At 44.9% G+C, this 14,384-nt stretch overlaps 1 protein-coding gene across 1 annotated transcript in view; it reads right to left on the bottom strand.

The window, feature by feature from the left end:
• The window catches only part of LOC143295913 (general transcription and DNA repair factor IIH helicase subunit XPD-like), a 112,465-nt gene that overhangs the window by 81,888 nt on the left and 16,193 nt on the right, over positions 1-14,384 (bottom strand). Inside the window, exons 8-11 of the mRNA XM_076607599.1 lie at positions 12,909-12,971; positions 8,020-8,143; positions 2,747-2,843; positions 384-493 (exon numbers count right to left, since the gene is read on the bottom strand). Of these exons, the coding sequence (XP_076463714.1) occupies positions 384-493; positions 2,747-2,843; positions 8,020-8,143; positions 12,909-12,971 (394 nt within the window). The remainder of the gene's footprint in view (positions 1-383; positions 494-2,746; positions 2,844-8,019; positions 8,144-12,908; positions 12,972-14,384) is intronic.

Genomic DNA, 14,384 nt, shown 5'->3' on the forward strand with positions numbered 1-14,384 from the left:
TATGTTACTGTTTCAGGCAGACAACCACAGTCTTCTACCCCCTAACACATACCAATCATAATATATGCAAGAAGAAACACACACACACACAAACACATATACACACAGACTTACACACACACACACACACACTCAAAACACACACACACAATCATACACACACATACACACACAAACATACACACACACAACACAGACACACACACACACACACACACAGACACACACACACACATACACAGACAAACACAGACACACACACAAACATACACACTCACTCACACACACACACACAAACATGCACACACTTACACACACACACAAACAAAGACACTCACTCACACACTCACACACTCACACACACACACACACACAGTTCTTACCAGGGTTGGCCAGAATGACGTCAGTTTCACGGGCCGTCTGTGCGTCACGCAGACCCTGCACCATCCGCTCGTACTCATCCTTCATGCGTTCTGTGTCCACTGCCGCCACTCTGCGTCACACACATCATCACACATCATCACTCTGTGTCACACACATCATCACACATCATCACACATCATCACTCTGTGTCACACACATCATCATTCTGTGTCCACTGCCGCCACTCTGCGTCACACACATCATCACACATCATCACTCTGTGTCACACACATCATCACACATCATCACTCTGTGTCACACACATCATCACACATCATCACTCTGTGTCACACACATCATCACACATCATCACTCTGTGTCCACTGCCGCCACTCTGCGTCACACACATCATCACACATCATCACTCTGTGTCACACACATCATCACTCTGTGTCCACTGCCGCCACTCTGTGTCACACACATCATCACACATCATCACTCTATGTCACACACATCATCACACATCATCACTCTGTGTCACACACATCATCACACATCATCACTCTGCGTCACACACATCATCACACATCATCACTCTGCGTCACACACATCATCACTCTGTGTCACACACATCATCACACATCATCACACATCATCACTCTGTGTCACACACATCATCACACATCATCACTCTGTGTCACACACATCATCACACATCATCACTCTGTGTCACACACATCATCACACATCATCACTCTGTGTCACACACATCATCACTCTGTGTCACACACATCATCACACATCATCACTCTGTGTCCACTGCCGCCACTCTGCGTCACACACATCATCACACATCATCACTCTGTGTCACACACATCATCACTCTGTGTCCACTGCCGCCACTCTGTGTCACACACATCATCACTCTGTGTCACACACATCATCACACATCATCACTCTGTGTCACACACATCATCACACATCATCACTCTGCGTCACACACATCATCACACATCATCACTCTGCGTCACACACATCATCACTCTGTGTCACACACATCATCACACATCATCACACATCATCACTCTGTGTCACACACATCATCACACATCATCACTCTGTGTCACACACATCATCACACATCATCACTCTGTGTCACACACATCATCACACATCATCACTCTGTGTCACACACATCATCACACATCATCACTCTGTGTCACACACATCATCACTCTGTGTCACACACATCATCACTCTGTGTCACACACATCATCACACATCATCACTCTGTGTCACACACATCATCACTCTGTGTCACACACATCATCACTCTGTGTCACACACATCATCACACATCATCACTCTGTGTCACACACATCATCACACATCATCACTCTGTGTCACACACATCATCACTCTGTGTCACACACATCATCACACATCATCACTCTGTGTCACACACATCATCACTCTGTGTCACACACATCATCACACATCATCACTCCGTGTCCACTGCTGCCACTCTGCGTCACACACATCATCACACATCATCACTCTGTGTCACACACATCATCACACATCATCACTCTGTGTCCACTGCCGCCACTTTGTGTCACACACATCATCACTCTGTGTCACACACATCATCACTCTGTGTCCACTGCCGCCACTTTGTGTCACACACATCATCACTCTGTGTCACACACATCATCACTCTGTGTCACACACATCATCACACATCATCACTCTGTGTCACACACATCATCACTCTGTGTCACACACATCATCACACATCATCACTCTGTGTCACACACATCATCACTCTGTGTCACACACATCATCACTCTGTGTCACACATCATCACTCTGTGTCACACATCATCACACATCATCACTCTGTGTCACACACATCATCACACATCATCACTCTGTGTCCACTGCCGCCACTCTGTGTCACACATCATCACACATCATCACTCTGTGTCACACATCATCACACATCATCACTCTGTGTCACACACATCATCACACATCATCACTCTGTGTCCACTGCCACCACTCTTGTGTCACACACGCCATCACACATTATCACTTTGTGTCACACACATCATCACGCATCATCATTCTGTGTCAAACACACCAGGTATTAAAGTGATTGAATGTTCCAGGCATTGACTGACTGACTGACTGGCTGGCTGGCTGGTTGACTGACTGACTGATGGATTGACTGACTGATTGATATTTAAGTGACTTGATGTTTCAGACATTCAAGTGATTGATGTTTCAGACATTAAAACGATTGACTGACACTTCAGACAAGAAGAAGGGGGAAGGGAGAGCACTGGCACAGTCAAAGAACAGACAACTGCAATGTCCCTGACCTTTTGATCTTGGAGGCAAGGTCGTCAATGTTCTGACAGCAGCGGTCGATGGTACGACGTGTGATCTTCACGCTCATGGACTCGATGCACACGTTGTCTGCACAGTGATGACATCATTACAACCTGACAGCACAGCACAACACACTGACACAGCACAGCATATTGACACAGTGCAACACACTGACACAGCACAGCATACTGACACAGTGCAACACACTGACACAGCACAGCATATTGACACAGTACAACACACTGACACAGCACAGTATATTGACACAGTACAACACACTGACACAGCACAGCACAACACACTGACACAGCACAGCATATTGACACAGCACAGCACACTGACACAGCATAACACACTGACACAGCACAGCATATCAACACAGCACAACACACTGACACAGCACAGCACAGCACAGCACACTGACACAGTGCAACACATTGACAAAGCACAACACACCGACACAGCACAACACACTGACACAGTGCAACACACTGACACAGCGCAACACACTGACACAGCGCAACACACTGACACAGCGCAACACACTGACACAGCATAACACACCAACACAGCACAACTCACCGACACAGCATAACACACTGACACAGCACAGCACACTGACACTGATCCCCCACCCCCTCCGTTAGCAGGGCTCTGCCCATGTACCCCGCCTGAACCCCAACTTTTCAGTTTTTTTTATTTACTTTTCTGCCAGCTGCAGAGACACACAGCATTACAGGAACTGAAAACAACAGGGTGAACAAACCGAACAGAGCGGTGCTGTGTGCTTCATACAAAGACATACAGTATACAACGAGACACACAGGCTGAGGGAAACAGAGTGAAAGGAACAGAGCGGTGCTGTGTGCTTCATACAAAGACATACAGTATACAACGAGACACACAGGCTGAGGGAAACAGAGTGAAAGGAACAGAGCGGTGCTGTGTGCTTCATACAAAGACATACAGTATACAACGAGACACACAGACTGAGGGAAACAGAGTGAAAGGAACAGAGCGGTGCTGTGTGCTTCATACAAAGACATACAGTATACAACGAGACAGACAGGCTGAGGGAAACAGAGTGAAAGGAACAGAGAACAATGTTGTGTGCTTCATACAAAGACATACAGTATACAACAAGACACAGAGGCTGAGGGAAACAGAGTGAAAGGAACAGAGCGGTGCTGTGTGCTTCATACAAAGACATACAGTATACAACGAGACACACAGGCTGAGGGAAACAGAGTGAAAGGAACAGAGTGGTGTTGTGTGCTTCATACAAAGACATACAGTATACAACGAGACACAGAGGCTGAGGGAAACAGAGTGAAAGGAACAGAGCGGTGTTGTGTGCTTCATACAAAGACATACAGTATACAACGAGACACACAGGCTGAGGGAAACAGAGTGAAAGGAACAGAGCGGTGCTGTGTGCTTCATACAAAGACATACAGTATACAACGAGACAGACAGGCTGAGGGAAACAGAGTGAAAGGAACAGAGAACAATGTTGTGTGCTTCATACAAAGACATACAGTATACAACGAGACAGACAGGCTGAGGGAAACAGAGTGAAAGGAACAGAGCGGTGCTGTGTGCTTCATACAAAGACATACAGTATACAACGAGACACACAGGCTGAGGGAAACAGAGTGAAAGGAACAGAGCGGTGCTGTGTGCTTCATACAAAGACATACAGTATACAACGAGACACACAGGCTGAGGGAAACAGAGTGAAAGGAACAGAGCGGTGCTGTGTGCTTCATACAAAGACATACAGTATACAACGAGACACACAGGCTGAGGGAAACAGAGTGAAAGGAACAGAGCGGTGCTGTGTGCTTCATACAAAGACATACAGTATACAACGAGACAGACAGGCTGAGGGAAACAGAGTGAAAGGAACAGAGCGGTGCTGTGTGCTTCATACAAAGACATACAGTATACAACGAGACACACAGGCTGAGGGAAACAGAGTGAAAGGAACAGAGCGGTGCTGTGTGCTTCATACAAAGACATACAGTATACAACGAGACACACAGGCTGAGGGAAACAGAGTGAAAGGAACAGAGAACAATGTTGTGTGCTTCATACAAAGACATACAGTATACAACGAGACACACAGGCTGAGGGAAACAGAGTGAAAGGAACAGAGAACAATGTTGTGTGCTTCATACAAAGACATACAGTATACAACGAGACACACAGGCTGAGGGAAACAGAGTGAAAGGAACAGAGCGGTGCTGTGTGCTTCATACAAAGACATACAGTATACAACGAGACAGACAGGCTGAGGGAAACAGAGTGAAAGGAACAGAGAACAATGTTGTGTGCTTCATACAAAGACATACAGTATACAACGAGACAGACAGGCTGAGGGAAACAGAGTGAAAGGAACAGAGCGGTGCTGTGTGCTTCATACAAAGACATACAGTATACAACGAGACAGACAGGCTGAGGGAAACAGAGTGAAAGGAACAGAGCGGTGCTGTGTGCTTCATACAAAGACATACAGTATACAACGAGACACACAGACTGAGGGAAACAGAGTGAAAGGAACAGAGAACAATGTTGTGTGCTTCATACAAAGACATACAGTATACAACGAGACAGACAGGCTGAGGGAAACAGAGTGAAAGGAACAGAGCGGTGCTGTGTGCTTCATACAAAGACATACAGTATACAACGAGACACACAGGCTGAGGGAAACAGAGTGAAAGGAACAGAGCGGTGCTGTGTGCTTCATACAAAGACATACAGTATACAACGAGACACACAGACTGAGGGAAACAGAGTGAAAGGAACAGAGCGGTGCTGTGTGCTTCATACAAAGACATACAGTATACAACGAGACAGACAGGCTGAGGGAAACAGAGTGAAAGGAACAGAGAACAATGTTGTGTGCTTCATACAAAGACATACAGTATACAACGAGACACAGAGGCTGAGGGAAACAGAGTGAAAGGAACAGAGCGGTGCTGTGTGCTTCATACAAAGACATACAGTATACAACGAGACACACAGGCTGAGGGAAACAGAGTGAAAGGAACAGAGTGGTGTTGTGTGCTTCATACAAAGACATACAGTATACAACGAGACACAGAGGCTGAGGGAAACAGAGTGAAAGGAACAGAGCGGTGTTGTGTGCTTCATACAAAGACATACAGTATACAACGAGACACACAGGCTGAGGGAAACAGAGTGAAAGGAACAGAGCGGTGCTGTGTGCTTCATACAAAGACATACAGTATACAACGAGACAGACAGGCTGAGGGAAACAGAGTGAAAGGAACAGAGAACAATGTTGTGTGCTTCATACAAAGACATACAGTATACAACGAGACAGACAGGCTGAGGGAAACAGAGTGAAAGGAACAGAGCGGTGCTGTGTGCTTCATACAAAGACATACAGTATACAACGAGACACACAGGCTGAGGGAAACAGAGTGAAAGGAACAGAGCGGTGCTGTGTGCTTCATACAAAGACATACAGTATACAACGAGACACACAGGCTGAGGGAAACAGAGTGAAAGGAACAGAGCGGTGCTGTGTGCTTCATACAAAGACATACAGTATACAACGAGACACACAGGCTGAGGGAAACAGAGTGAAAGGAACAGAGCGGTGCTGTGTGCTTCATACAAAGACATACAGTATACAACGAGACAGACAGGCTGAGGGAAACAGAGTGAAAGGAACAGAGCGGTGCTGTGTGCTTCATACAAAGACATACAGTATACAACGAGACACACAGGCTGAGGGAAACAGAGTGAAAGGAACAGAGCGGTGCTGTGTGCTTCATACAAAGACATACAGTATACAACGAGACACACAGGCTGAGGGAAACAGAGTGAAAGGAACAGAGAACAATGTTGTGTGCTTCATACAAAGACATACAGTATACAACGAGACACACAGGCTGAGGGAAACAGAGTGAAAGGAACAGAGAACAATGTTGTGTGCTTCATACAAAGACATACAGTATACAACGAGACACACAGGCTGAGGGAAACAGAGTGAAAGGAACAGAGCGGTGCTGTGTGCTTCATACAAAGACATACAGTATACAACGAGACAGACAGGCTGAGGGAAACAGAGTGAAAGGAACAGAGAACAATGTTGTGTGCTTCATACAAAGACATACAGTATACAACGAGACAGACAGGCTGAGGGAAACAGAGTGAAAGGAACAGAGCGGTGCTGTGTGCTTCATACAAAGACATACAGTATACAACGAGACAGACAGGCTGAGGGAAACAGAGTGAAAGGAACAGAGCGGTGCTGTGTGCTTCATACAAAGACATACAGTATACAACGAGACACACAGACTGAGGGAAACAGAGTGAAAGGAACAGAGAACAATGTTGTGTGCTTCATACAAAGACATACAGTATACAACGAGACAGACAGGCTGAGGGAAACAGAGTGAAAGGAACAGAGCGGTGTTGTGTGCTTCATACAAAGACATACAGTATACAACGAGACACACAGGCTGAGGGAAACAGAGTGAAAGGAACAGAGCGGTGCTGTGTGCTTCATACAAAGACATACAGTATACAACGAGACACACAGACTGAGGGAAACAGAGTGAAAGGAACAGAGAACAATGTTGTGTGCTTCATACAAAGACATACAGTATACAACGAGACACACAGGCTGAGGGAAACAGAGTGAAAGGAACAGAGCGGTGCTGTGTGCTTCATACAAAGACATACAGTATACAACGAGACACACAGACTGAGGGAAACAGAGTGAAAGGAACAGAGAACAATGTTGTGTGCTTCATACAAAGACATACAGTATATGTTGGAGTGAAAGCCTGTGGAGAGACGGCCAAGAAGGAAGCCAGAGAATATGAGCACACTGGTTCGAATCCCATAGTCACCAGCATTTTCTCCCTCTCCACTAGACCTTGAGTGGTGGTCTGGACGCTAGCCATTCAAATAAGATGATAAACCGAGGTCCCGTGTGCAGTATGCACTTAGCACACATAAAAGAACCCATGGCATAAAAAGGGTTGTTCCTGGCAAAATTCTGTAGAAAAATCCACTTTGAAAGGAAAACAAATAAAACTGCGCGCAGGTAAAAATACAAAAAAAGGGGTGACGCTGTAGTGTAGCAATGCGCTCTTCCTGGGAAGAGCAGCCTGAATTTCACACAGAGAAATCTGTTGTGACAAAAAAAGAAAAAATACAATATCTAGAGGGCTGCAGAGACTGGACCACAGAGAAACAGACAGAGTGAACAGAGCAAACAGACCAATGTTGTGAGCCTCATCGAAGACGACCACAGCCTTTTTGGACAGGTCCTTGGACACCTGTTCTGCCACCTTTGGGTCCAGTAGGTAGTAGTAGCTGTACACGATGGCATGGGCACTCTGTAGCTGTAGACATCATTTACTGCACTGCATTGCATTGCATTGTATTGTATTGTATTGCATTGCATTGCATTGTATTACACAATAGCATGGGCACTCTGTAGCTGTAGACATCATTTACTGCATTGCATTGCATTGCATTGCATTGCATTGTATTGTATTGTATTGTATTGTATTGTATTGTATTGTATTGTATTACACAATAGCATGGGCACTTTGCAGCTGTAGACATATTGTATTGTATTGTATTGTGTTGTATTGTGTTGTATTGTATTGTATTGTGTTGTACTGTATTGTATTGTGTTGTACTGTATTGTATTGTGTTGTACTGTACTGTACTGTATTGTATTGTGTTGTATTGTATTGTATTGTGTTGTACTGTATTGTATTGTGTTGTACTGTACTGTACTGTATTGTATTGTGTTGTACTGTATTGTATTGTGTTGTACTGTATTGTATTGTGTTGTACTGTACTGTACTGTATTGTATTGTGTTGTACTGTATTGTATTGTGTTGTACTGTATTGTATTGTGTTGTACTGTACTGTACTGTATTGTATTGTGTTGTACTGTATTGTATTGTGTTGTACTGTATTGTATTGTGTTGTACTGTACTGTACTGTATTGTATTGTGTTGTACTGTATTGTATTGTGTTGTATTGTGTTGTATTGTGTTGTACTGTACTGTACTGTATTGTATTGTGTTGTACTGTATTGTATTGTGTTGTATTGTATTGTATTGTGTTGTACTGTATTGTATTGTGTTGTACTGTATTGTATTGTATTGTGTTGTACTGTATTGTATTGTGTTGTATTGTGTTGTACTGTATTGTATTGTGTTGTACTGTATTGTATTGTGTTGTACTGTACTGTACTGTATTGTATTGTGTTGTACTGTATTGTATTGTGTTGTACTGTATTGTATTGTGTTGTATTGTACTGTATTGTATTGTGTTGTATTGTACTGTATTGTATTGTGTTGTATTGTGTTGTACTGTATTGCATTGTGTTGTACTGTACTGTACTGTATTGTATTGTGCTGCATTGCATTACACAATAGCATGGGCACTTTGCAGCTGTAGACGTATTGTATTGTATTGTATTGTATTGCACTATTACACAATAGCATGGGCACTCAGTAGCTGTAGACATATCATACTGTACTGTGCTGTTTGCATTGCACTGCAGTGTATTGTTTTTTTTGTTTTGTATAAGTAATGTACTGAATTGTATTGCATTGTTGTATTGTACTGCATTGTATTGCACTGCATTCACCATTGTATTGTACTGTATTGTATTGTATTGTATTGTATTGCACTGCATTGCATTGCATTGCATTGCATTCAACATGGTATGGTATGGTATGGTATGGTATGGTATGGTATGGTATTGCATTCACCATTGTATTGTCTGGGGGTGTTGTACTGAATTGCACTGCATTGCATTGCACTGTGTTAACCATTGTATTGTATTGTATTGTATTGTATTGTATTGTATTGTATTGTATTGTACTGTACTGTACTGTACTGTACTGTCTTGTATTGTCAGGTCCCTTTATGAAACTCAAACCTGTGGATACTCACTTCCTGGGAGGGTGCATTACCACATGGCTACAGAGCAGTATGAACAGTACATGGCCAACACAGCAGTATGAACATGGCTACAGAGCAGTATGAGCAGTACATGGCCAACACAGCAGTATGTACAGTACATGGCCAACACAGCAGTATGAACATGGCTACAGAGCAGTATGAACAGTACATGGCCAACACAGCAGTATGTACAGTACATGGCCAACACAGCAGTATGTACAGTACATGGCCAACACAGCAGTATGAACATGGCTACAGAGCAGTATGAACAGTACATGGCCAACACAGCAGTATGAACATGGCTACAGAGCAGTATGAACAGTACATGGCCAACACAGCAGTATGTACAGTACATGGCCAACACAGCAGTATGTACAGTACATGGCCAACATAGCAGTATATACATGGCTACAGAGCAGTATGAACAGTACATGGCCAACACAGCAGTATGAACAGTACATGGCCAACACAGCAGTATGTACATGGCTACAGAGCAGTATGAACAGTACATGGCCAACACAGCAGTATGAACAGTACATGGCCAACACAGCAGTATGTACAGTACATGGCCAACATAGCAGTATGAACAGTACACTGCCAACACGGCAGTATATACATGGCTACAGAGCAGTATGAACAGTACATGGCCAACACAGCAGTATATACATGGCTACAGAGCAGTATGAACAGTACATGGCCAACACAGCAGTATGAACAGTACATGGCCAACACAGCAGTATATACATGGCTACAGAGCAGTATGAACAGTACACTGCCAACACAGCAGTATATACATGGCTACAGAGCAGTATGAACAGTACATGGCCAACACAGCAGTATGTACATGGCTACAGAGCAGTATGAACAGTACATGGCCAACACAGCAGTTGAACATGGCTACAAAGCAGTATGAACAGTACACGGCCAACACAGCAGTATGAACATGGCTACAGAGCAGTATGAACAGTACATGGCTACAGAGCAGTTGAACATGGCTACAAAGCAGTATGAACAGTACATGGCCAACACAGCAGTTGAACATGGCTACAAAGCAGTATGAACAGTACACGGCCAACACAGCAGTATGAACATGGCTACAGAGCAGTATGAACAGTACATGGCTACAGAGCAGTTGAACATGGCTACAAAGCAGTATGAACAGTACACGGCCAACACAGCAGTATGAACAGTACATGGCCAACACAGCAGTATGAACATGGCTACAGAGCAGTATGAACAGTGCATGGCTACAGAGCAGTATGAACAGTACAACACGGCCACACAGCAGTATGAACAGGGCCACACAGCAGCATGAACATGGCTACAGAGCAATATGAACAGTACAATATGGCCACACAGCAGTATGAACAATACAACATGGCCACACAGCAGTATGAACAGGGCCGCACAGCAGTATGAACAGTGCATGGCCAAACAGCAGTATGAACAGTACAACACGGCCACACAGCAGTATGAACAGTACAACACGGCCACACAGCAGTATGAACAGTGCATGGCCACACAGCAGTATGAACAGTACAACACGGCCAAACAGCAGTATGAACAGTACAACACGGCCACACAGCAGTATGAACAGTACATGGCCACACAGCAGTATGAACAGTACAACACGGCCACACAGCAGTATGAACAGTACATGGCCACACAGCAGTATGAACAGGGCCGCACAGCAGTATGAACAGTACAACATGGCCACACAGCAGTATGAACAGTACATGGCCACACAGCAGTATGAACAGTACATGGCCACACAACAGTATGAACAGGGCCGCACAGCAGTATGAACAGTACAACATGGCCACACAGCAGTATGAACAGTACAACACAGCCACACAGCAGTATGAACAGTACATGGCCACACAGCAGTATGAACATGGCCACACAGCAGTATGAACAGTGCATGGCCAAACAGCAGTATGAACAGTACAACACAGCCACACAGCAGTATGAACAGTACATGGCCACACAGCAGTATGAACAGTACAACATGGCCACACAGCAGTATGAACATGGCCACACGCCACACAGCAGTATGAACAGTACAACACGGCCACACAGCAGTATGAACAGTACAACACAGCCACACAGCAGTATGAACAGGGCCACACAGCAGTATGAACAGTACAACACAGCCACACAGCAGTATGAACATGGCCACACAGCAGTATGAACAGTACAACACAGCCACACAGCAGTATGAACAGTACAACACAGCCACACAGCAGTATGAACATGGCCACACAGCAGTATGAACAGTACAACACAGCCACACAGCAGTATGAACAGTACAACATGGCCACACAGCAGTATGAACAGTACAACACAGCAGTATGAACATGGCCACACAGCAGTATGAACAGTACAACACAGCAGTATGAACATGGCCACACAGCAGTATGAACAGTACAACACAGCCACACAGCAGTATGAACAGTACAACACAGCCACACAGCAGTATGAACAGTACAACATGGCCACACAGCAGTATGAACAGTACAACATGGCCACACAGCAGTATGAACAGTACAACACAGCCACACAGCAGTACAACACAGCCACACAGTATGAACAGTACAACACAGCCACACAGCAGTATGAACAGTACAACACAGCCACACAGCAGTACAACACAGCCACACAGTATGAACAGTACAACACAGCCACACAGCAGTACAACACAGCCACACAGCAGTATGAACAGTACAACACAGCCACACAGCAGTATGAACAGTACAACACAGCCACACAGCAGTATGAACAGTACAACATGGCCACACAGCAGTATGAACAGTACAACACAGCCACACAACAGTATGAACAGTACAACACAGCCACACAGCAGTACAACACAGCCACACAGCAGTATGAACAGTACAACACAGCCACACAGCAGTATGAACAGTACAACACAGCCACACAGCAGTACAACACAGCCACACAGCAGTATGAACAGTACAACACAGCCACACAGCAGTATGAACAGTACAACACAGCTACACAGCAGTATGAACAGTACAACACAGCCACACAGCAGTATGAACAGTACAACATGGCCATACAGCAGTATGAACAGTACAACATGGCCACACAGCAGTATGAACAGTACAACACAGCCACACAGCAGTTTGAACAGTACAACACACACAAGAGACCACTCACTGCGTGTCGAGCGAGGAAGTAGGGGCAGTAACCCTTCTGTCTTCCATAGTCCTTCAGGTCATCCTGTGAAAACAGTCATACATAAACACCTGACGTTTTCCAGTGGAATTTTGTTGAACTGTTTGACCATACTAACAGCTTTTTTCTGGATCAGAAGTCCAACGCCTGATACTTCCTGGCACCCCTGACCTTTTGAACATTCTAATTCTGCCATTAACTTTACTACAAGCTCATAACACACAATCTAACATCTTTACTACAAGCTCATAACACACACGATCTGACATCTTTACTAGCTGCACATAACACACACTGTCTAACATTTTCACCAGAAGCACATAACACACACACCAACATCTTCACTTAAAGCACGTAACACACAATCTCACTAGAAGCAAAGTACACACACTATCTAAAAGCACACAACACAGACTATCTAACATCCTCACTAGAAGCATACAACACAAACTATCTAATATCTTTTTTTCTTTTTTTTTCTTTTTTTGCTGCCCCATCATCTGCACCGTTTCAGTGGCATTACTCCCACGCTGCTCATTTAGATTCCTCCATACACGGCCACACCCGGGTTCATCCGTCACAGTTCCAGCATCGGCAGTCCACAGGGAACCATCGATGTTAGGTCGCCAGGAGGCCGCACACCAGAGAAGACCCTGCACTGCTGCTGAGTCACTTCAGTGGTGTTCAGTGGTGCCTGTTCTGTTTTAACGTACTTAGGACACCAACTACTAAGCCCCCTACTAACGACAATAATGGTTTAGTCGTGGAGCCAGACTGAGTGAGCATCCCTCCCAGAGTGGAGACCGCCACCACGCCCCTCAAACAACAGCCCCCCATGAATCTGCTGACACTGACGACATTGACAGGACTCACCCCAAGCACGGAAGTGGAGGGGTATTGAAACTGAGGTCACCATGAGAGCAGGGCATGAAAGGCCACAGACTTTGAGACTATTTTGTTTATATTGATGACGATGAAGGAGGAGGAGGATGACGATGATGATTACAATGTTGCTATGGAGGTCCATTTTGGTTTGGGACTTCGTGACAAGGCTGTACTCTGCGCTTCCTGTCATAATGATATCCCGGTGTTAACCAGGCCCGAGAGATACAGACACTTGCAGTGTTGGTCAGGTAATTAGAGCAACACACCCAAAGACGCATCCTTGAAGTGGATGACACTCGACTGTGTGGTCCCAGTCTCCCCATTTAAGCCCACGGCACACTCAACTCTGGGTAGGAGCTGGCCACAGGCCGAAAAACCCACCTCCGCTGGGATTCGAACCCACGTCCTCCCAGCTGTCAGTCCGCGACACTAACCACTTCGCCACGGCGGCTGTTAACTATCTAATATCTTCACTCAAAGCATATAACACACACTAACATCTTCACCAGAAGACCCATAACACACACTAACATTTGAATCACATAACACTTACTGCCTAACATCTGTACCAGA

This window comes from Babylonia areolata, chromosome 21 (genome assembly GCF_041734735.1).
Source record: "Babylonia areolata isolate BAREFJ2019XMU chromosome 21, ASM4173473v1, whole genome shotgun sequence".
NCBI lineage: Eukaryota > Metazoa > Mollusca > Gastropoda > Neogastropoda > Buccinidae > Babylonia > Babylonia areolata.